The sequence below is a fragment of the Osmerus eperlanus genome, chromosome 15 (genome assembly GCF_963692335.1).
Source record: "Osmerus eperlanus chromosome 15, fOsmEpe2.1, whole genome shotgun sequence".
In the NCBI taxonomy this organism is placed as follows: Eukaryota; Metazoa; Chordata; class Actinopteri; order Osmeriformes; family Osmeridae; genus Osmerus; species Osmerus eperlanus.
This window is the reverse complement of record NC_085032.1, coordinates 378,957-403,478: the sequence shown is the minus strand read 5'-3', so window position 1 is coordinate 403,478 and position 24,522 is coordinate 378,957. Positions and strand designations below refer to the sequence as shown.

General features: G+C 41.3%; 2 protein-coding genes across 5 annotated transcripts in view; one reads left to right on the top strand and one right to left on the bottom strand.

Moving 5' to 3' along the window:
- nck1b (NCK adaptor protein 1b) overlaps positions 1 to 12,010 on the top strand; it is a 98,457-nt gene extending 86,447 nt beyond the window's left edge. For all 4 annotated transcript variants that reach the window (XM_062480292.1, XM_062480293.1, XM_062480294.1 and 1 more), the window contains 3 exons: positions 7,300 to 8,051; positions 8,203 to 9,738; positions 9,781 to 12,010. In XM_062480292.1, the coding sequence (XP_062336276.1) occupies positions 7,300 to 8,051; positions 8,203 to 8,403 (953 nt within the window). In that variant the 3' untranslated portion in view covers positions 8,404 to 9,738; positions 9,781 to 12,010. The remainder of the gene's footprint in view (positions 1 to 7,299; positions 8,052 to 8,202; positions 9,739 to 9,780) is intronic.
- Positions 12,011 to 12,247: 237 nt separating this feature from the next.
- On the bottom strand, positions 12,248 to 17,434 carry bdh1 (3-hydroxybutyrate dehydrogenase, type 1). The gene is made up of 5 exons (XM_062480296.1): positions 17,190 to 17,434; positions 16,861 to 16,971; positions 16,564 to 16,705; positions 16,127 to 16,279; positions 12,248 to 15,123 (listed from the first exon to the last, which is right to left on the bottom strand). The coding sequence occupies exons 1-5, from the start codon at positions 17,400 to 17,402 to the stop codon at positions 14,657 to 14,659; spliced, it is 1,086 nt and encodes a 361-aa protein (XP_062336280.1). The 5' UTR covers positions 17,403 to 17,434; the 3' UTR covers positions 12,248 to 14,656.
- Positions 17,435 to 24,522: the final 7,088 nt, after the last annotated feature.

Here is a 24,522-nt window from a genome sequence, read left to right as displayed (position 1 = left end):
TAGTCAGATAGTTCACCTATTGAAAGACTTTTGATTTAAGTAAGAGTGCCGAACATGTTCTGTTGCCGTTTGACTTCCTAAACAGCTGTGTACTAGATGTTTTTGTAGTGTGTCTCGCGTAGGCTACAGCGTTGCAGTGAGCAACACTGGTTTGAAACCACAGGTAATGATAATTTCACCAACAAATCGTTTACTTGTAATGTATTGTCATAATAAATCCTACAACGAAAATGTATTTGTGAGGAATGTTTATTTTAACGATTGAAAACAGATGCATCATAGACCACTGTAGTATGTGTTGCCCGGGCAACAGAGGCTAATGTCATGCTAATGCTTCAGTGAAATAGTAGACTACCGTTTCCGAAAGTAGATGTGGGCCTACTTCCTTAATAATATCAGCTAATATTGTACATTACATTTCACAATTGTGTTTCACATCACAAAGTAAAATGAGTAAATAGTTATCACCCTGGCCTCTTTGCTTGTGGCATTTCTGCAGCTGCCTTGCAGTAAAGCTATAGTTAGCCTAGCTATCCCCCAAGTTAACAGATGCGAAACGAATGTTCTGCTACAGGTAGTCACGCGTGTTTTCGTGACGTTAGTGACGTAGTGACGTTAGTAACGTCAGTGACTGGCTAGCAAATTAGCCACCGTTAGCTTCACTTTTCGCCACAAAAACTTTACTTGAGCCTAAACCATGCAACGGAACGTAAATAAAAATACAAGCAACTCAATCGCTACCAAGATGAAACTTTTGACACCTAGGTTGTCTATGTAGGCCAAATATTGACAAAGATTTAGGGGGGCAAAAATAAATAATAATAATAAATATATATGTGAGAGAACAAAGGTTGTGCTCTCGCCGAAGGCTTGAGCACACCCAATAACTAGAGAGGGTACAATTTCTGGGGAAATTGTAGGGTGTGCTTGCTTGCGTTAGTTGCACAGGGGTCAGTTTTTGGATGACATTTTTACAACTGATATTTCTGTATATTTTATATAAAAATGCATACTTATTATTCATAAAGATTACATAGATTTAAAAGCATTTTTTTTGCTGCTCATTTACAACTGAAAATACGAGTGAAGTGTAGAATGAAATAGATGTCTTCTCATTTCCCCTGCAAGAGGCAGCCTCATAGCTGAATCAAACCAATACATTTGGCAGACCGGTGCAAAAATTGACCTAATCTCTATGACTTAAACGTCCTTTTAAGTTTTTCCCTTCTCGTGATATTTTAAGGCATTTAGCTTACTCATATTGCATTTATTCATGAATAAAGAACCTCCTTTGAAGATTATTCTACGACGTTACCGGCAGTAGAAGATGGAATCGCGATTCAAACAGCACCATCTGCTAACTGAAAATATGCCCCCAAAAACGTAAATAAGCTTGACATTTATTTAGTGGAAAATCGCTTTCATAAAAAGCTCACTGGTAGCGATCGTTGTCAGTAACAACGCCAAGTGCGATATAGCCCTGTGTGGAGAGCTGCCCCGGTAAATTGTACTACTACGGTACAGTACTAGACTACTATGCTGTGTTTGTCTTGGTAGCGATTGCGTTGGTTGAATTGGATTTAACGTTCCGTTGTACGGTTTAGGCTGAAATTAATTATTTTCGTGAACAGATTGACAAAGTTTAGGCTGTGGCAATGAAGTTAAGGTTAGTAGTTAGATAGACTTTTGATTTAAGTAAGGGGAGTGTTCTCCGAACATGTTCTGTCGCCGTTTGACTTCCTACAGCTGTGTAGATGTTTTTGTAGTGTCTCGCGTAGGCTACAGCGTTGCAGTGAGCAACACTGGTTTGAAACCACAGGTAATGATAATTTCACCCACAAATCGTTTACTTGTAATGTAATGTCATAATAAATCATACAACGAAAATGTATTTGTGAGGAATGTTTATTTTAACGATTGAAAACAGATGCATCATAGACCACTGTAGTATGTGTTGCCCGGGCAACAGAGGCTAATGTCATGATGATAATACTTCAGTGACATAGTAGACTACTGTTTCCGAAAGTAGATGTACTTCCTTAATAAAATCAGCTTATATTGTACATTACACGTCACAATTGTGTGTCATATCACAAAGTAAAATTAGTAAATAGTTATCACCCTGGCCTCTTTGCTTGTGGCGTTTCTGCAGCTGCCTTGCAGTAAAGCAGTTAGCTTAGCTATCTCCCAGAAGTTAACGAGCTGCTAAACTAATGTTCTGCTAGAGATAGTCACGCGAGTTTTCGTGACGTTAGTGACGTAAGTAGCGTCATTGACTGTGGCTAGCAAGTTAGCCACCGTTAGCTTCACTTTTCGCCACAAAAACTTAATTTCCACTTAAACCATGCAACGGAACGTAAATCCCAATAGAAGCAACTCAATCGCTACCAAGACGAAACTTTTGACACCTAGGTTGTCTATGTAGGCCAAATATTGACTGAGTTTTAGGGGGGCAAAAAGAAAAAAAAGAATAATATATATGTGAGAGAACAAAGGTTGTGCCCTTGCCGAAGGCAGAGCACACCCAATAATATATATGTGAGAGAACAAAGGTTGTGCCCTTGCCGAAGGCAAAGCACACCCAATAATAAGTATGCAGAATAACAATAGTGTTTTTGCTTGCAGCAAACACACTAATAAGTATGCAGAATAACAATAGTGTTTTTGCTTGCAGCAAACACACTAATAAACTAGAAAGGCATTTCCTGCTGAAAATGCGTTGGAATGCTGAAAGATGATTTTTTTTTTCTTAAATTGCAGAAAATACAGAAACGAGAAAATACCCGCAAGCTGAAATGAATGTCAAAAATGTGTGAGTCACACAAAAGAGGCAGTGTGGAAGCTGAACTGCATCATCTAACAACGCTAAGAGCTGAAATACAATGCGGGAGAAGCTGAAAGCTGAACTGTTAAACAGAAGAAGAAGTAGGCCTAGGCTAGCTAATCATGAAAAGAATATTATAGTCTTAACAGCTGAAATTATAGTTGGGATAGTAATAGCAGTAGCAGATGTGTGCATTGAGTGCGTTTACTCGGCTTTCTTAGTAGGATTCAATGTGTTGATTGAATGAAACATACAGCAGTAGGGCCGATACAGGAAGACACGGCGACACTTTGTTGCTGAAGGATGAAGTTTTGTCCGTGGAGCATACAACGATTAATAAAAAGAATCATGTAGACGTGGTTATTGAGTAATCGCATAACTAATTACACATGTAAACGGAGTAATCGTATGGCATAAACCGACAATTGCTAGTAATCGTGTTTCTCATGGTCAAGTAAACGCACTCAGTGGCGTAGTAGAATAAAACAGTTCCATTAGCAATAGTAGTTGTGGTGTTGTTCAATGTTACTCATAATAGTTGATTGACATGTAGGATTAACCAATAGGGAGCCCTATGTTGGTAGACTGGGGACCAATAGGATGAGGGAGTGAATGTGGGGTGCGGGGGTCAGTTACGAAGTGAGCAACGGAATAAACATGCCAAGCTTAGTACACAGTCTGTCTCACGCGCATTATTAAGCGAACTTGACATGGTGTCAGAAGTGCTGTGTAGCTAAAGCAGGATATGTAAAAGTTGTGTAACTGTAGGGACGTAGGTAATAGTTCGGAAGAAGTGTTCGGTGAAGTTAGATGAGCGATAACGAGCAAGACCGGGAAGCAGCTAGCATGGCGGCTAACACTCCCAGCGCTACGTTTAACATCCAGCCGCCGGAGCCCTTTGATTTTTCCAAGCCGAACGACTGGACAAAATGGATTCGGAGATTTGAGAGATTCCGTCAGGCAAGTAACCTGTCTGCAAGCTCCGAAGTCCACCAGGTGAATACCTTGATACACTGCATGGGAGACGACGCAGATGACGTCTTGAGAGGCTTAAAACTAAGTGCTGCAGACCAGCAGATATACGCAAAAGTGAGAGACGGATTTGAGTCTTTCTTCATTGTTAGAAAGAACATTGTATATGAGCGCGCGTTTTAACATGCGCAAACAGGAGGCAAATGAAACAGTTTTTGTAACTGCCCTACATGCATTAGCAGAGCACTGCAATTATGGGACATTGCATGACGAGCTAATCAGAGATAGGATCGTAGTGGGACTTTCTGATACAAAGCTCTCCGAACGTATGCAAATGGAGAAGGATTTAAACCTGGAAAAGGCCATTAACATGGCAAGACAATCAGAGGAGATAAAAAAGCAACAAAACACCCTGAGGAGTGATGCCAGTAGTGTAGTGCAGATGGATGCTGCCACTGTGGACAGTGTTTGAAGGCAGAAGGCAAAGAGAGATGCACAAATTCAACAAATACAAAAGTGATGGAGCAAAGCCACACTTCAGCAGCCAGAGTAGACATCCACACAGCTCCCAGTGCTACAAATGTGGTGGCCCACCTCATCCTAGACATGAGTGCCCTGCCAACGATGCAAAGTGTCATTCATGTGGGGGAAAAGGTCATTTTCAGCGTGTCTGTCGCGCAGGCGAAAACGTGGACGGTATTGAGACGGAGGAGGAGGATGAAAGTTTCTTCCTGGGTTCTGTGACGTCCGACAGAGCTGCATGGACAGCGTAGATTTGGACTCTCAAGTCGACATACCCTAGACTGTGCAGTGGGCTAGGTGAGGTGAAACGGGCATATCACATCAAACTTAAACCAAACGCTGTGCCTTTCTCACTGAAAACCCCTAGGATAATTCCCCTGCCGCTGGTAGGGAAAGTCAAGGAAGAGCTCCAGCGAATGGAAGAGCTGGGCGTCATCAGCCATGTGGAGGAGCCAACAGACTGGTGTGCCGGTATGGTTGTCGTACCAAAGAAAAACAGTCCACGCCTGAGACTGTGTGTGGACTATACCGGCTTAAATGAGTTTGTGTGCCGGGAAAAGTATATTCTGCCGTCTGTGGATCAGTCCCTCGGAATGCTTGCCGGAGCAAAAATGTTCAGTAAATTGGATGCTAACATGGGGTTCTGGCAGATCCCCTTAGCTAAAGAGTCAGCCATGTACACCACATTCATAACACCCTTCGGGCAGTTCCACTTTAATCGCCTTCCCTTCGGCATCAACTCTGCACCCGAACACTTTCAGTGCATGATGGCGGAAGTCATAGAGGGGTTGGAGGGTGTGGTCTGCCACATCGATGACTTACTAGTGTGGGGGCGGGACCAAGACGAGCATGACACTCGACTCCATGCTGTGCTGCAAAGAGTGGAGAAAGCAGGCATCACCCTGAATGTGGAAAAGTGTGAACTCTCCAAGAGTGAGATTACCTTTTTGGGCCACATCATCTCAGTCACGGGCATCCGGCCTGATCCGAAGAAGACGGAGGCTATCACGGAGATGACGGAGCCCACAAATGTGACGGAGATGAGGAGCTTTCTCGGCATGGTTAACCAGCTGGGAAAATTCATTCCTCAGCTGGCTGAAAAGGACAAAGCACTCCGTGATCTCCTCTCAAAAAAGAACTGCTGGGTGTGGGACACGGACCAGGTAATGGCGTTTAAGGAGCCGAAGGAAGCGCTTGCTTCTCCTCCAGTGCTCGCAATGTATGACCCAAACAGAGACACTAAAGTATCAGCCGATGCATCTTCGTATGGCTTGGGAGGCGTTATTCTCCAGAAGGTGGACAGTGAGGCTCATGCGCTACTCATATACAATCATACATGTGCCAGGGAAGTCACTCTGGACAGCTGACACGCTGTCACGCTCGCCTGTGACAGCGGGCATGTCCCCAGATGAACATCTTAGGGTTTTGAATATGAAGAAGTTGAACTAGAAAGTGCATTTCCTGCAGAAAATGCGTTGGAATGCTGAAGGTTGAATTATTTGTTTTTAAATTGCTGAAAATAGGCTACAGAATTAGAAAATACCAGCAAGCTGAAAGCTGAAATGAATTTAAAAAATGTGTGAGTCACACAAAAGAGGCAGTGTGGAAGCTAAACTGCATCATCTAACAAAGCTAAGTGCTTAAATACAATGCGGGAGAATAAGTTTGAACCGTTGTGAAGCAATCGAAGAAATAGTAGAATTTCAAGAGGCAGTGTGAAAGCTGAACGGCATCATCTAACAAAGCTAAGAGCTTAAATAGCCTACAATGCGGGAGAAGCTGAAAGCTGAACTGTTAAACTGTAGAAGTAGTAGAAGTAGTATATTCGTTTTAGTAGCTGAAATTATAGTTCTCTTCGTCTTTTAATGAGACGAGTTGACTGAATAGCTCTGTCTTGTGACTCCACTAATCAGCTAATACCAATCACCTGTGTGAGAGACTGAGTGGTGCGTGTCTGTCGTTGCCACGGTGATGGTGCAGCTATGATTGCTAACGCGCTGAGGGCAGAGAATAACAGAAATGTAGCTCGAATCCACACCTCAAACAAGTTAACCTAGACGCAAAACTATACGTCCAATCCAAAAAATAAGGATATTTTCCGAGACCCAAGACTCTGACGAAACCAGAGATGTCCTTTATATGTCTGTGCGGTCAGAAATAAGACTCTACCGGCAGTTTCAAAATCTTGTTCTTTTTGCTTTCTCTGGCGATTTTGTCACCAGATTTGCATTGGTCTCTATGGGGCGAGAGTTGGACTTTGTCTCGCTTTTGTGGGGCTCTGAACAAATGTGTACGTCTGTTGGATTCAACAGACAACTGTCTACGACCAGCACAAAATTAGCTATCTATTGATCCAAAAATGAAGCATGAAGAGCGAAAATTGTGGCAATGCTGGCAAACTAGAAATATTTTTTCAACAACATCCGAAGCTCAGGCCTCCACTCTAAGCATTTCAGTCTGCACTCTAGGGTTTCACATACACACCCATGTAAATCTCAGAAACGGCTTAAAAAAGTAATGAAACATAATCAGTGATATTGAAAAAAGTTGATTAGATATCAAAAAGCTGAATTATTTAAAAATAGTTTAGGGTATAGTATATTTTGGATAAAAGTCATGGAAAAGTCATGGAATTCCATTTGCCAAAATGTGTATGAACCCTGTAGGTGACTGTTACTGTCAACAAATGAGTTGTTCAGTAACCTATTTTAGTTTTTTGCTTTGGTATTGAAAATGATATTGAGTACTGTGAAATTTCAATGGTATTGGTACCGACTATTGAAATTAGTACCGTGACAACACTACATTGTATTGTAATTGTAAATTGTAATCTGGTCTTAAATTGTTAATTACAAGTCATGTAGTTTAACCTGAAAATCCTCTTTGGATCTCAATCTCTTGAGGAAGTTGTGAAGTTGCCGTCACAAGTTAGTCACACGTGCTCATAACCACTCAAACCTGTTCTAATGTCCCCTCCTCAGGGATCGGAAAGGTGAAGCGGAAAGGTGGGATGCGTGACACGGCCTCCAACGCCGACTCAGACATGTATGACAACGGCGAGCGCCTGTACGACCTCAACCTCCCAGCGCTGGTCAAGTTCAGCTACACAGCAGAACGCGAGGATGAGCTGTCTCTGGTCAAGGGCACACGCGTGGTGGTGATGGAGAAGTGCAGCGACGGCTGGTGGCGGGGAAGCTATAGTGGGCGCTCGGGCTGGTTCCCCTCCAACTACGTGACGGAGGACGTGGACGGGATGGCTGGCGGAGGTGTGGGCGGGCTGGGCGACCCCACAGGTTCGTTAACAGAGAAGCTAGGGGCGGTCGTTAGCATCGCGGCTAACGGCAACCGTGTGCTCCACGCAGTGCAAGCACTCTACCCCTTCAGTTCGGGCAACGACGAGGAGCTGAATTTTGAGAAGGGCGAGGTAATGGAGGTGGTGGAGAAACCAGAGAATGACCCAGAGTGGTGGAAGTGCCGCAAGTCAGACGGCCAGCTAGGACTAGTACCCAAGAACTACGTCACCGTGCTCCAGGACTCCACTACCCACAATCCCTCCTCGCCAGGCCCCGTAGGGCCCCCCACGCCTGACTGCGACTACATCTCACCCTCGGCCAACGGGCGCTTTGCGGGGAAGCAGTGGTACTACGGCAAGGTGACTCGCCACCAGGCGGAGGTGGCACTAAACCAGAGAGGCACAGAAGGGGACTTCCTCATCCGAGACAGCGAGTCATCAGTGAGTCACTCCCCGCATGCACATGGAAAGATTGATAAATGGTTTTATTGTGGTATTATACCTTTTATTAACACAATGACTCTTTAATTCTACATTTTGAAAAGCATTCATTCAGCTAAATTAAATATTTTCTCTCCTTTATCCCCGGCAGCCCAACGACTTCTCCATCTCCCTGAAGGCACAGGGGAAGAACAAGCATTTCAAGGTGCAGCTGAAGGACAGCCTGTATTGCATTGGACAGCGCAAGTTCAGCTCCATGGAGGAATTAGTGGAACACTACAAAAAGGCACCCATCTTTACCAGCGAGCAGGGAGACAAACTGTACCTGATCAAGGCCCTGGCTTCATCCTGATCACACACTTTGTCTCACACACACATTTCTCATCTTACACAAGTGAAAAACACACGCAAACAGACAAGATGCAGTCTCTCACACACACAGAAACAAACACACACTAACGTACAAACTCGAAAAGCCTGGAGACTTTTACACACCTTCAGGACTTATTTGCTGGGGAATTGTGAGCATTCCAAGAGGAAAAGGGTAGAATTCACGGTTAACCGAGACAGATGAGAGGCATGGAGAGTGAGAAAAGGACTGTTGACTTCACAGCGTGTGAACTATACAGGTCTCTTGGTCTTACATTGGAAAGTATCCAGCTGTGTTTAGATAATAGGCCATGTATTTCCACCATGACATCTACAAATAGGGTGTGCATTTATTTTATTTTTTTGTTAATATATGTATATTATTTTCAACAGTTTCCTTTTAATAATGTGATTATGCTTTTAACTTGACCCAATGACAACATTGTTTGATAACTCTTTTGGCCATGGGACATTGTGAATCCGGAATAGAGCCTGAAGTTACACATTTCAAATGTCCCCGTCCCCCCCATGTTGTCTGTCTTAACTTTAGTCTTACAACTGCTACATTGCATGGGCAATAATGGTCAGACATCTTTTTATCTGCTCAACCTGAATAAAAATAATTAAGTGACCAAATATATTTATTGCTAGGATTTCATTTCCCATTTATTAAGAATGATGACATTGACATGTACAAATATCAGGCTGTGTGTGCTGGATAATAAGCATTTAATGATATGAGAAAATGTTACTTGATATCTGTAGTGAGATTGGAGTACATTTCATAAATGATTGCAGTTAGGGCATGGCTATACCCACAGTGTTTCAGCTGGTCACTTGAATGTCACTGGGTTGAGACATTAGGCCTAGTATATGAATGGGGTGCTTTCGTCTCTCATTGGTGTGAGTGTGCTTGTGTATGTCATGTGAATTCCTGATACTGTCTCTATCGCTACAATCTCGCAAGTGGTAGCTGAGATTGACAGCCTTCAGGGGGAGAAACACTCGAGGATGTGAGTGAAAAGGCATTGATGTCTTCAGTCTTTGCCAACCCCCCAAGGACTGTCTCTTCTTTACAGAAATGCCACAGAGAAGTGGAACACAACAGCCATGTCTCAGAGGAGCGAGCTAGGCTAGGGCCTGTCTAGGCAGTGCTCAGAATTGACGTCAGACCCACTGGAGGGAAGTAGGGAGGAAAGAGGGGTGGAGGGTCATGATGTGGTCATTTGTGTTTGTGTTTTGTACCCTAATCAAGAAAACACCCTCTTCCTCCCATTCCCACACAAGTAGAAATCTCAGTTTTCACAAAAGTTGTGGAGTGTTTTTAGGTTTTCATGGATTAAGATAAAGGAGTATTAAGTTGGTATTGATCACAAGCGAATAGAATCAAAACTATGATAGCAACACGATTCCCTCCTGTTTATTCTAATCCAAGTGGTGCATTTCAATATAACTTGGATCTGGGGTGGATAGTATATTTCCTACATAAGAAGATGGGAACAATACTTTTATGACTATCACTCTAAAGTTAATCTGCACAGTGAGAAAGAGACCGAGAGTAGAAGGAAAAGGATCTGGTAGGCTGCGGAAAAGTAGACCAAGCAGTATTAGAGCAGAGTTGGTATGAGATCTGTTACGGCCAGCAGCCAGCCACTGCTCTGGTCGGTACCAAGGGCTGATTGCGCTGGAGTAATGACATTCCCAGCTTTGGTGAGTTGGACAACCAAACAGGTCAGAACCAGGAATGGAGATTTCTTATTCCTGGTTCTCCCTTCGAAGTTGAGAGAAACGGTATGGAGGGAGGATAGCTGATGGTATGGACTTCAATTATTTCAAATATCCTTTCTATCACTTGCAAGGAAGAGGTTAAACACAATGATCAAGCGTTGTAGCAGAGTGGAACACATTTTTTATTTTGAGAGGGAGGTTTTGGTTGCAGACCAGAGGATATTTTACAATGTGGAGTAATGGATGTAATGGGAGTAATGTACTCACAACTCAGGTTGAAGATCAATGTTCAGCATGGCTCTATTTCACACTAAATAGAATGTTGTTTTTGCCAATTCTATCCATCTACACTCTTATACAGCCAACTTTGTAGTCAAAATTCCTTAATTATACTTTACAGAATTATATTCTGTATTTAAAATATTTTAACATGTGCCTTTAACGCTGACTGTCAATACCAAAGGTCATTGTGTCCTTAGTGCCACCCCCAATGGTAGTTCTTCGCCCCTAGCTTGTTGTACCGCTTTGTTATTTGAATATAGCTTTGCATGTACGTTAACAGACTCATGTTGAGCTGTGTGTCCGGGGCGATGTCCTCAAATCCCTGGCTTCTCTAAACTTCCTTATTGAGATTTGGGTTTCTATTATCGACAGTGTTGATTTTGGTGGACAAGTCCTTATGCTTTCAAAACGTGAGTGCGTGTTTTTGATTTGTATCTTGGAAAATAATAGACGCTAATGTGTGTAGTTTCAAGTGACCTTACTATGCTGGTTCCATTTAATATAACTTAAAAAGAAGTAATTAACAGTGGAATGCCTAAATGTGTATGTGTAAAAGATATCCTTTTATGCTTTGGTGCACAGTACAGATTATTATTCCAACTAGAATTATTTGAGCACCTAGGTTGTGAACATTCATTGATGTGAGAAAACATTTTGTTGTGACAAAATGCTTAGGTAATTCTATGACAGAAAAATGTTAAAACTGTAATGTCTATACCCTCCTCCTGTCATTTGTACAACTGTATTTGGTATTTCAATAACTGTAAAACTAATTCACTTCAATGAATGCCCACTTATGTGAAATATTATTCAACTACACAAATGTTTAAAATTGTCACGATACAACTCTCTCCCTCATTGTTTTTGTGTACTGTCTGAAATAAGACATTTCCTTCCATGCACACCTCTGAAGGCTGCATGAGCAGAGCCACACTGCTGTAAAGAAACAGTTTGAAAATTGCTTACAAAGTCATGGTGTCAGTTGCTAACAAATATCATTAGGGGATAACCAATATTATCTCTTGGGTATATGGGTTTGACATGATCATAGGAGTCTATGGTGGATCTCTTTCTTTTGGTTCATTCAATGTATGCTTTAACTGAAACCTGACTTAAAATGATTCCCTAATGATATTCACAGCAAATGATCCTTGAAAACTTGGTGCTTATGTGCTGCTGCCATGTTTGTCAACTCCTGTTAGTTCTTTCTGTATGACAAAAACATTCTATGTGCGGGAGAATGTGTGTGTGGATGTGTGTGGGAGATGGGAGAGATGATGCAGGCAGTGGGATGACAAAGGCTGAGCTGTGAAAATTGTGTTCATACTCGTAATAGTGTTTTATGGAACAAACATTTTTCTTCACATGTAATATTTTAGAAGAGTTTATTAGGCTGTTCAAAGGAAGTAATAAATCACTTAAATGGTAGTTTATTTCTTTTCCTTTTGAAATATTTTACACATGCACCCCACCTAGTGGCTAACTACACTAATACACACTTGTTCCAGAGTTTAAAAGAGGTTGTAGCAAATAGAAGTCACTAACCCTAGCCTGACAGGTAGGGCTGGGTGATATCTCAATATTGTCAAAAAATGACAATCAGCTTTATACCGTTTCTGTCCAGGAAGGTTTAAAAAAATAAATAATAATAATTAAAGCCCCCCCCCCAACCTTTTTGTGAGGTTGGGGGGGGCCGGCAGGGTGGCCATTCTCTGACCAATGGTGGCCGTGGCCCCCCCTGGCCACCACGTGGCTACGCCCCAGCTCAAGTCCCTACGACCCAGATAATGGACGGTACGTCAAGCCAAACAAAACAGTATAGAATTAGAATTTATTTGTTCAATGAGTGAAACATACAGATGCATATAAATGAAGCTTGTTCCCTGAGTTGTAACACAGGAGTAAAAATGGACACCAGAGACAGAAGACTCCAACTACTCTCCAACTACTTCTAGCACGAGCTACCATTTCACCAAAATACCATCATTCTACACCGAGTAGCCTAATATCAAGTTAGCGGTTTGCACTAACTCATAGCAGAGATACCTCTGGAAAATGTATCTAGTATAATTATAACAAGCACACAGAACTGAGTGATGAACTGCTGGCGGTGGTGGATGGTCCAGGTGCGACCGGAGGAGGAACGGCCGGGAGGGCGATGCTCGGTACGCCTCCGCGCTGCAAGAGAAGCTGTGTGTCCGTGAACCCCATCCGTCTCTGGACCATGTTAAATCTATCTGCCTTGAAATGGTCACTGCAGAGGCGGCTGTTGGAGTTTATCCGAAGCTTTCCATCAGCGTGGCTCTTCACAAAATCAATCCACCTATTTTTCCTTTCCTCATCAATAGGGAAATTAAATAGCGTTGCAGCGCAGCTGAAGTTCTTGCATCCAGGGAAGATGCAGTTGCGGGTGGAGGGAGACATCCTGAAGCTAGCTAGCTAGCTGATGTAGGCTACAATAACAGTACAGCAGGGGGAGTCATTCAGTGATCTGACGTAGATCGGTCAATGCGACGTAGATCGGTCATTTATTGGCTTCGCCCATTAAAACCTGTTCTGAAAACGGAAGAGAAACTGTTCAATGGTTTAACTCCACATTTCAGTGCGACAAAGTTTTCGCGCTTTGCATATGCTCTCAGGAACTCATTTCACACGTATATAATGTACTCAGAAGCAAATCATGGAATTTGCTTTAGAGGATCTTTAAGAACTACTTGAGTGGATGAGGGGCATGCTTTGGCCAACCATGGTACGTGAGTTTGCATCCCCCATGCATTTGATGGCCATGCATTGGCTTAGCCAATAGCATTGCAGAAGGAAAGAACGAAGGCAATGACATGGGAGCGATAGATCTAGTTGTGTTCGTACAGTGTAGAAACCACCAGATAGAAGTTCTGGGAAATGCATGGAGTTGCCTTAATTTATTTAGAGAGTGAATAAACACGTGAAACAGATAAGTATCGTAATGTAATCCATTGAATTCAACAATGTAACTGTATTCTAAATACCAACTATTTAAATTGTAACTGTAACGGAATACAGTTACTCATAATTTGTATTCTGAATACGTAACGCCGGTACATGTATTCCGTTACTCCCCAACACTGATGGTACTGCACAACACACTTTTCACCAAGTCATTTGATTCTTTGCATGAACCTTGCAGCAACAGAAGTTTCCAGAATCTCATAGAGCAGTGAGCACAAAGCCAGTCTGTTTTCATTACGTAAGCCAGAGAAAAGCTAGCCAAGTCTCTCAATGATCTTAGTTGAACTTAACTGGTTCCAACAAGATCTAACACAGCACAGCAGGGCCGCTCTCTTTAGCTTTAGCTTTGGTCCAACGGTCCTCAGTGTCACGAGGCATGTTAAAGGGATAGTTCAACTAAATAACATATCCACGTGTTCATTGCTAACAATGCTGACTTGTTTGGTTATGTTGTTACAAAAACTAGATTTGGATGAATCAATTGGGTGAACAACCCATTTAAGACTTATTCAATTTCTAGTTGAAATGTTTGTTTATTCTTTACAAATTCCAAGTAGTACACTTCAACTGCTCATATTATATAGGATATTGTACAAAGGCTACAGTTTAAGTGATTGTAGGATTACCTAGATGTCAGTATAATATCGGGATAATGGGAGTCTGTTGGCTGAGCGGTGAGGGAATCGGGCTAGTAATCCGAAGGTTGCCAGTTTGATTCCCGTTCATGCCAACTGATGTTGTGTCCTTGGGCAAGGCACTTCACCCTACTTGCCTCGGGGGAATGTCCCTGTACTTACTGTAAGTCGCTCTGGATAAGAGCGTCTGCTAAATGACTAAATGTAATGTAAATGTAAATATCAGCGTACAAGTAAATAGATAATGATGGGATTGTGAGCAGAATACATGGAAATTGATCAGTTTTTACACCCTATTTGATGGGAATTTTTACAATTAATTTAGGCAATTAACCCTTGTGTTCTCCTCGGGTCGTTCTGACCCATCAGTCATTGTGACCCACCGTCGTATTGCGACAACTTTACCGCATACAAAAACAAAGTGAAGCATTTTCTTTTAACCGTCGGGCTGTCTCAGACCCCCCACATTGCGAAGGTTAAAAGAAAAGTATTTTTATTTGGTTTTGTATTGGGTAAAATTGGGTAAACACAATGATGGTTCGTTATGAACCTTTGGGTCATGTGACCCGAAGGCAGCACGAGGGTTAAAGGATTGTTTCTCCTTCAGAAGTAGAGGCGGTCAGATAACACAGCAGGCAGGTGTGTCATAACTTGCATCCTTATCCACCAATGGGCCTCCATTGGATTGTAGCGTGTGTACGGGCGTTTGGATGTAATGGCATCTGTGATGTCATCCAAAACTGGTGCCATGTCTTTCTGTCCACTGTTGCAGTAAGAGCGCATCAGAGCCATATACTGCTCAAAGTGGTGCTTTCCATAGTCCTCCTGGACGACAGGGGGGGCCTCCTTCCACAGCTTGTCTGCTGTGGATGCCACAATATCACGGGTAAGGATTCCAGTGGCCACAATGAAGTTGCCAGGTTCGATAATGGAGACTTTAACTCCCCAGGACTTCATCTCGTACCGTAGGCAGTCTGAGAAGGCCTCCACTCCATACTTGGACACACAGTAGGGGGAGCGCAAAGCATTGCCCATCCTCCCATACATACTAGCCAGGTTTACTACACGACCTGCAAGAAAATAAAACATATTGTACTTCTTGAGTTTCTTACTGCAGTTATAGTGCTGGGCTCAGCCCTATGTTGAAAAAATAGGGCTAGTTTAAAACTTGTAGTAGACTATAGTGCAAATAGAGAAACATAATACAATTTTAAATTTACTTGCACAAAAAAAACTGTCAAATACTTCTGTACTAACCCTCGTGCTGCCTTCGGGTCACATGACCCAAAGGTTCATAACGAACCATCGTTGTGTTTACCCAATTTTACCCAATACAAAAACAAATAAAAATAATTTTCTTTTAACCTTCGCAATGTGGGGGGTCTGAGACAGCCCAACGGTTAAAAGAAAATGCTTCACTTTGTTTTTGTATGCGGTAAAGTTGTCGCAATACGACGGTGGGTCACAATGACTGATGGGTCAGAACGACCCGAAGATAACACAAGGGTTAATAAAGGTGAAAACATAACTTGCTTTATCAAATTGTTGATTAAAATATGTAATTCCTTGTCTGTTTTTTTGCATAATACTACAGCCATATGATAGCAGTCCGTGAAATAATAAGGAATGCATAAAAAGGGAAGTACCAAGGACATCTCCAGTAAACATTTTATCTGTGACAGCTGCTTAACCCTTGTGTTATCTTCTGGTCATTCTGACCCATCAGTCATTGTGACCCACCGTCGTATTGCGACCGCATACAAAAACAAAGTGAAGCATTTTCTTTTTACCGTTGGGCTGTCTCAGACCCCCCACATTTCAAAGGTTAAAAGAAAATTATTTTTATTTGTTTTTGTATTGGGTAAAATTGGGTAAACACAACGATGGTTCATTATGAACCTTTGGGTCATGTGACCCGAAGGCAGCACAAGGGTTAAGCAGAGAACAATCTGGAACTAATGCCCTATTAAATAAACAAAGCTCTCTGGCTCAGAACACAAAATGTGATACATCGTACACCTCCTTCATTTATTCCTGGCCTGGATACAGAAAGTGAAAAACTTTCAGTCTCACCCTTGGCCCTACGGATAAGAGGCAAAAGGGCCTTTGTGACCCTAATGGTGCCCCACAGGTTCACCTCTGAAACCTGCTTGTATGTGTCCATGGTGGTGAACTCCACCTCTCCAAAGGTTGACACACCCGCGTTATTCACCACTGCCCATAAACCTATTTGCAAACACAATAGAATCCTTGGGAATATTAACACTTGTTAGAGAACAGTCATCAAACCACCATTCTTCAGATCAGTATCAATGCTCATTTGAATGTCAACAGCAATATGTGGTCATTGATGCAGAATGTGTAATACTGTAAACCAGTACGTATGTGTAGAACCTGTGCACTTCCTGTTTAACAATACATTGATAAACTTATATAAGATCTATTACATTCATCAGGTGTCTAATACTACACAACATGGAATATTACAAGATGGGGGAAGTTCATATTACCTCTTTCCGAGTCCTCCAGGTTAGCCTTGACATAGTCCACAGCTTGGTTCACCAATTCATCACTGCACACATCTAGCTGGACTACCTTCATACGATCTGAGTGAAGAGCCTGTAGCTCCTCAGCTCCCCCACCCCCCTTATCCTGAAGAGTACAGAGGCTAATTAGACCACGGGTACAGTTTGCTGCCATTGTCGCTCGTGAGCATTCAAACATACACTTTACTGCATCCAATAAATGAATGAGTTCACTTTCATCTTTCGCTGCACTTTCAATGGTCACTATGTAAAATGTACTACCTTTAAGAGGCACCCTGCAAAGACAGTGAAGCCCAGCTTGTGAAGATGCCTGGCCAATGCATGACCGAAACCACTATCACAACCAGTTATGAAGACAGCCCTGCCGTTCACCTCGAAAATGAAGAAACAAAGTAAGTTACCAAGAAATCATTCATTAACATTATAGGACATGAGATATGTGTAACTCGCACAAAGTAAAACCATACCCTATGCATAATAAGCCAGTCAATCGAAAAGACGCATAAAGGGAAAAATATACACAGACACAGTTTACATCGGTAGGCCTATCATATAGAATGTGAACAGTCTAGGCTAATAATGAAGGCTACCTCAATAGATCCTCTTGGTATTCTAGGCGTTGCGACATACACAACAAAAACTAAATATATCACAACTATGCACTCGGTCACATTCGTCTCAGGAAAGCCAAAACTTCTGGTAACAATATTCAAAAATGCTGGAAGTCCGAACCCCAACACGACTGTCAAAAGTATGGAAAATAACACGAGAATTGCAGATCGCACGACGGGAAGCGAGGCCATCTTGCGAGTTGTGTTTACTTTCCTCGCGTTTGACACAGCGTCACTACACTGCCACGCCCCCTGATTTTTTTTCTGTACTGTGAAGTGCTCAACATCGGCTGCATACATTTTCAATTTCCCAAAACACGCTAGCATTCTGCTAATGAATGCTGATTGGTTAGTGAAGGACTGACTACGACCAGAGATCCCGCTTGGGCCAAAACTAAATAAATAAATAATTAAATCATTGAATGGTTAAATACTTCGATAAATAAATAATTATACAACACAAAGCTTAAATAAATGACTAATTATATAATTTAATGCCTAATTGACATACAAAATATATAAATTACAAATTAAATGAGACACTAAATATATAAATGTTACTTATATTTGTGTGTATATATATATATATTTACGTTTTCATGTGTTCACATTTATTTATTTATACTTACATTTATTTATTTATACTTACATTTATCCACGGTGTATGCTGCAGCAAAAATAAATCTGTCGTCCCCGTCACCAAGTCAGGGGGTGGGTTAAAGCCTCTGATTGGTGAATGAACAGTATTACACACCAGGCAGGCTCAACCAGTCGATCAAGCTCTCTTCGATCTAGAGGGATCCTCTATCGTCTCACTCTGCAGCTGCTAGGGGTGTGCGATACTGCAAAATGTGGTATCGACACGATACCAAGGAGTAAATACAGGGCCAGTATTGCCAATACCGATACTTTTTACTTAGAAAAGCAGTTTATCTACTTTCGTGTCGTGGAAAGCAATGCCTCATAATTGTTGGAATGCTGCTTCAGCATTCTAAGTATTGTTTTTGACAAAACTCTAAACTATTTTTTTTTTATTCAGCTATTTAACTTTTTTTTAATATCACTGATATTTAAAAAAAACGTTTCTGAGATTTACATGGGTGTGTATGTGAGAGCCTAGAGTGCTGACTGAAACGCTTAGAGTGGAGGGGAGCTTCGAAATCTGTTTCAAAAAGTATTTCTAGTTTGCCAGCATTGCCACAATTTTCACTCTTCGTGCTTCATTTTTGGATCAATAGATCGCTAATTTTGTGTTGGTCGTAGACTATGGCAAGCCGTTTTAACATTTATTTCTACAAACGTACTAGTCACTATTTTGAAGTTACTAGTTACTAGTATCTATTCCAGTTTTACTAGAAATTATTCTTTAGATACTAGTAACTATTCTTTAGTTACTAGTAACTAATCCAATAGTTACTAGTATCTATTCCAGTTTTACTAGTAACCAGGGGCGATTCTAGCATCAGACCTTTAGGGGTGCTCAGCCCCCAATGACAATGTGACATGAATACAGTGCTTTGCAAAAGTGCTAAACCCCCTTGCTAGTAACAGGCAAGCAAACAGGTCAGGGGTAAAAAAGGTGAGAAGGATACGGCGAACCCCCGACCCTCTAGGGTGGTCCAGGGGCATGCTCCCCCGGAAGAAAATTTATTACGTTTTAAAGTTAAACGCATGAATCTGGTGCACTTTGAGGGCAAAATTAAGAGGCTAGATCTATGTAAAATCTGTGCTCTTGTAAACAATGTCATGTTCTTTTAACCATAAAGACATTTTTTGTATAGCATACATCATAAAAAACAATTCAACAAATGGGATTACCTGTGTTGAACTACTTTAAAAAGCAAGTCAAAAGCATCACTTACTGTAAAGCTAACACACATACAATAGACATCATTTTAATATTGTATTAAAATTGTTTCTACTAGATAATGTAAGATGGGTCTGTAAACCTCTCACCACTCTGCCTCTGATTGGCTGTGAGGTTTAGGCATTAGGAGTGACGATTGGTTCCAGAGCCAGTTGTAAAGTCGGGAAGCAAGGGTAAAATGCTGTGTTGGCCACAGCCACTACCCGCCACGCTGCTAATTTCACTGGATAACAATTAATACATTTATGTATTATTATGCAAAATATTGAATGAATGAAAAAACTAAGGATGTCCCTTTATTCTTGAACTACCAGAATCAAATGATAATTAACAATAATAATTTAGATTTTTAATTATTTTTAGGGGTGCTGAGATGAAATTTAGGGGTGCTTGAGCACCCCTAAAAAGAGTCTAAAATCGCCACTGCTAGTAACTTTTCATTAGATACTAGTTGTCATGTCCCCGGCCTAGGCCAGAAACGGGTTCTAATCTGTTTCTTCCAGGTCCAGTCATCCATTCCACTTCTTCACTCCCTCCCGGTAACTCAACTCACCTGCGGCTCATTTCCTCATCAACACCACAGCTCTTAAACCCCGGATTGTCACCCACTACTCGCCAGTTTGTTGAATCACCGACCCCACGTCTGTATTCATGGCTTTCTGTGTTTTTCTGACAAGACTACGCCTGTTTTTGTGCAGACCTTGTTTCTGTCTCAACCAGATCACCGCTTCCAGTCCTCCTACCGGTACCCCGCTCCACCATCCACCAGTTACCCTCACCCGTCCTCCCCATCTCTCTCTCTCAAATAAAATCTGCGCACATCCAGAACCTTGTGTGTCGTGCGTTTGGGTCCTTAGTACAGCCGTGACACTAGTACGTATTTTTTTGTTACTAGTAACTAATCCAATTCTTACTAGTATCTATTCCCGTTTTACTAGTAACTTTTCATTAGATCGTTCATTTCCCGACTCGGTCTTTCTACGAGTCTTTGGATCATTTTTCACGTGACCTGCATAGGCTCTGTACTGGTAGCTAGAGGAAACGAACGATTCGTTCATTTCCCGACTCAGTCTTTCTACGAGTCTTTGGATCCTTTTTTCACGTGACCCGCATTGTATTTTTTAGTAGAGGAAGCAGTTTCCTCATTCCCTTTCGCGTGGCCGCTGTTTTAGTAAGACGTGAATGATATTCGCTCAAGTCATCATACTGACTGGTTTTGTTATTTTCACTTTACATATACACTTACAGTTTAGTGCAGTGTAATTGTTTGCCGTGATAATTAAATTCTAGTGAGATAATAAATGACCAAATCATACAAACTGTCATGATACATTATTTTAATGCAGGAATTTCTTTTAAAATAGTATCTGCTGGTGCACATGCACTAACCTACATGAGAATATGATACGTGTTTGCAGTGGACGGATCAGTAAAATGATCCAAACTTCCCATCACTACCGCTGAGTCGTCTTACTGCACGTACACGCCGGTGTTGGACCGAATTCTCACTCCCCCGCAGAATCCCACTCCCAAGGCAGTGCGCGTTCACCTAGCGTATTGCTAGTTGTAGTTTGACGAACCGAGGCGATTTTTACAAGCCTAGGTTCCCTCGTCTTAGGCTTTGAGGAAACTGTCAGTAGGTTATTTAATTCATGTTTCATCAAAATATAAATTATGTTGTGCTGCACTTGAGAGCCTATACAATTTGTATGTCGTGCTACTCGTAAAATCTGAATGATTGTCTCAAGAAAATAGGGTAAAAGCGAGCATCCTTTGTATTCATTTGTACAAATCACTTTTAGTAGAAACATTCACTTCTGATTCTTGATTACGTTGTACTTGCTGTTATATACTTAGTAAATGCACTATATGCCAATTAATTGTCATATAATCGTCTGGTCAATGAGTATAGCTACATTATTTTACAAATGTAGGCTATATAAAAAGGCCCCTGCTCACAGGTCCCTCCTACCAGAATTCAACTTCTATTTCCCTCTCAGTAAACTACTTGCCACACAACTGTTTTGTGTTAACAATCATATCCATTTTATAGATCCTGCTTCCCACAGCCTAGTTTGTGTCTTATAACTTGCAATGTACAGTGCTTGGTTTTAATACCTGATAAGCCAAGCCTGGACCTTCCTTTGTGAATGGCTAGTGAAAAACATCTAATAAATGACATTTTGATTGGTTCCATCACATTTATTTTAAACAAAAAACTCTTTTCTACTTTTTTCTCTATTCACTATCAACACCGTCCTATCCTCAGAGACTTCATTTTAAGTCGTTGTGTTATTTAAACATTCTCTAATCTGCAGATTGATAATAGGCTTCTTATAAAACCCACAACTCAGCTTAATTTTGTAACTCTGTTAGTGAAATGACAAGCACTTTCTCCATTAACCCTCGTGCTGCCTTCGGGTCACATGACCCAAAGGTTCATAACGAACCATCGTTGTGTTTACCCAATTTTACCCAATACAAAAACAAATACAAATAATTTTCTTTTAACCATTCCAATGTGGGGGGTCTGAGACAGCCCGACAGTTAAAAGAAAATGCTTCACTTTGTTTTTGTATGAGGTAAATTTGTCGCAATACGACGGTGGGTCACAATGACTGATGGGTCAGAATGACCCGAAGATAACACAAGGGTTAAGGAGTTAACAGTATGCCCTGTAGCAGAACAGCAATCAGATGCTTTTCAATCCGCAGACATTATCCTACGTAATTAGTTGTGAAACGTTGCATTTGCACTACAGTGCATTTCACAATGCATTTTAGAAACAGTATAATAAAACTGAATTCCCTGAAATGTTCAAATAGAGCTGTGTTTATCTATGTTTAATACAACTTATAGCGGCCATATGCCATGGTTGAATTGGTCTGTGCGTTGGTGCTTTTATTTTGGTATCTGGTGGGTGTGTATGCAAGTCACGTGGGTATTGGCATAGGAATTAATGAATGAATATATGCACCTGGGCACCTGTGGTAGTATGGAAAGGGGGTGAGTAGGGAGAGCACATTTTTTGTTGAACGCTCAATATGCTGACTATTGTAATTTTGGATTAACTAAAACGCTTACTGGAAGAATTGCATGTATTTTTTAATATCGCCACTTTTCACAGAAGCACTTGCAATTTTCATCTGCTGTCCTGTTCAAGAAATATATGTATCTGCCCATAAATAAACAGAAGAACGTAACTTCCAGAGCGGACATTGAAATTGTTGGCAGCGCGTCACTCACGTGAATCTCCCTTACTTACCCTCTCAGCGACATGCTTGTGGTCGCTACACAACTAAATGCCCCATTATTTTCACCTTGTATGCATTGCAGTAGGCTAATGTATATGAGTTGTCTTTATCTCGCACGCTACCTCACCAATTTAACAATCCTAAAAACCAACTGCTACTTGAATCAATTATTTAATGAGGCAGCAATTCAGTATTTCTTTTTAACTTACTGGGGGAGTAGAATTTTGACAACACTGTTCATCATACCTGCCGAAATCCTCCCCCCCCCCCATATCTTGGGACTATAAGATCTGACACCCCCCCAAATTATTTTGGTGGCTCCTCATGCCCTGTAGAGTGTGCCATAAAAAGCTTTTGATACCAGTTGCATAAATGTAAAAGTTAGAAGGGGAGTAGGACTTTGGCAACACTGTTCATCATACCTGCCGAAATCCTCCCCCCCCCTCATATCTTGGGACTGTAAGATCTGACACCCCCCCAAAATTATTTTGGTGGATCGTCATGCCCTGTAGAGCGTGCCATAAAAAGCATTTGATACTAGTTGCAAAAATGTAAACATTAGAAGGGGAGTAGGATTTTGGCAACACTGTTTTTCATACCTAACCGAAATCCTCCCCCCCCATATCTTGGGGCTATAATATCTGACACACCCCAACTATAAGGGGAAGTGGACAATCTGGATGGCGACACTAACTGGGTAATAGCTTGTCAACTGGTATTGAATACAATACTTTTTTCACTACTCATTTATAATGAAGCATTGGTATTTCTTTGTATAAGTGGTAATGTTATTATAGGTGACAGTTTTTGCCATTCCTAATGTCTGATCATTCATTATCATTCCACAAATTAATCTTAATGTTTATGAATCTCAGGTTGGCTGTGACAGCTGCCTCAGAAGGTTCCATCACTGTAGTGCTAAAATCCAACTGAGAGGAATATGTCTGTGCTGCATGCTGTAAACATCCCTGACCTGTTTTCATGATCAAACCTCAAACTTGTTAAAGCTCTTATTTAAATTATCACTTTCTTTCTTTTTTTCTACCTCTTGTTAAATATATCATTATAGTTTTTTGTTTAAAATAAATGTGATGGAACCAATCAAAATGTCATCATTTATTAGATGTTTTTCACTAGCCATTCACAAAGGGAAGTGTTGTGGAAAAATTCTAGTGGCACTGTGTAGATTTGAATAGTCAAGTGATGGCGGTTTCAATAAATTTATTTATCTTGTACAAATTAAGAATTAACAAAGTACTAAAGAATGTATAATACATTATAACACATATTCTAGAACTGTAATCACCAGCTGCATATCAGGCACGGCACTAACTATAATCCCAGTTATTAATATGTGTGGCATTTTAATCACTGAATGCATCACGGGCACTGTGCACGAGTGAATATAACAACAGGATTTATGAAGGATGCATGTCTTAAAGTTATGTATTGTGCTTATTAACCCTCGTGCTGCCTTCGGGTCACATGACCCAAAGGTTCATAACGAACCATCGTTGTGTTTACCCAATTTTACCCAATACAAAAACAAATAAAAATAATTTTCTTTTAACCTTCGCAATGTGGGGGGTCTGAGACAGCCCAACTGTTAAAAGAAAATGCTTCACTTTGTTTTGGTATGCGGTAAAGTTGTCGCAATACGACGGTGGGTCACAATGACTGATGGGTCAGAACGACCCGAAGATAACACAAGGGTTAAAGTTATGTCTTATGAAACTTAGAAGTGTGCTCAGGCTTAAACATAGGGTCTCACACTGAGTGTGGGAAGCAGGCTGTTCTTTGTGTCTCTATCTTTTCATTTTCAGAAACAACCTTGAATCTGGGTGGAGATGGCACCCGAGCAGGTGGGACGTGGAGGCAAGAACAACTCCCTGATGCACGAGAGAACAAGCTCAACCTTTTTTTGATACTTGTGTTTTCTATTGCATTGTATAATATATGCTGGGGCAGGGAAAGATAGCCAGTTGGACTTCGTGAACCAGCCCAAACTCTGTTGCGGGTAGGGAAACGTAGACAACCCCAGAGCTCTGTACTTGTTGATTTCCAACTGCTGCATTAAAGCTGATATTATCGGACCTCTGCGACTCCAGACCACTCTTTCTAGAACACAGATTTGTGTCATTGAATACCATCATTACATATTGGAATAGACACAAAGATTTTCAATCCTTCA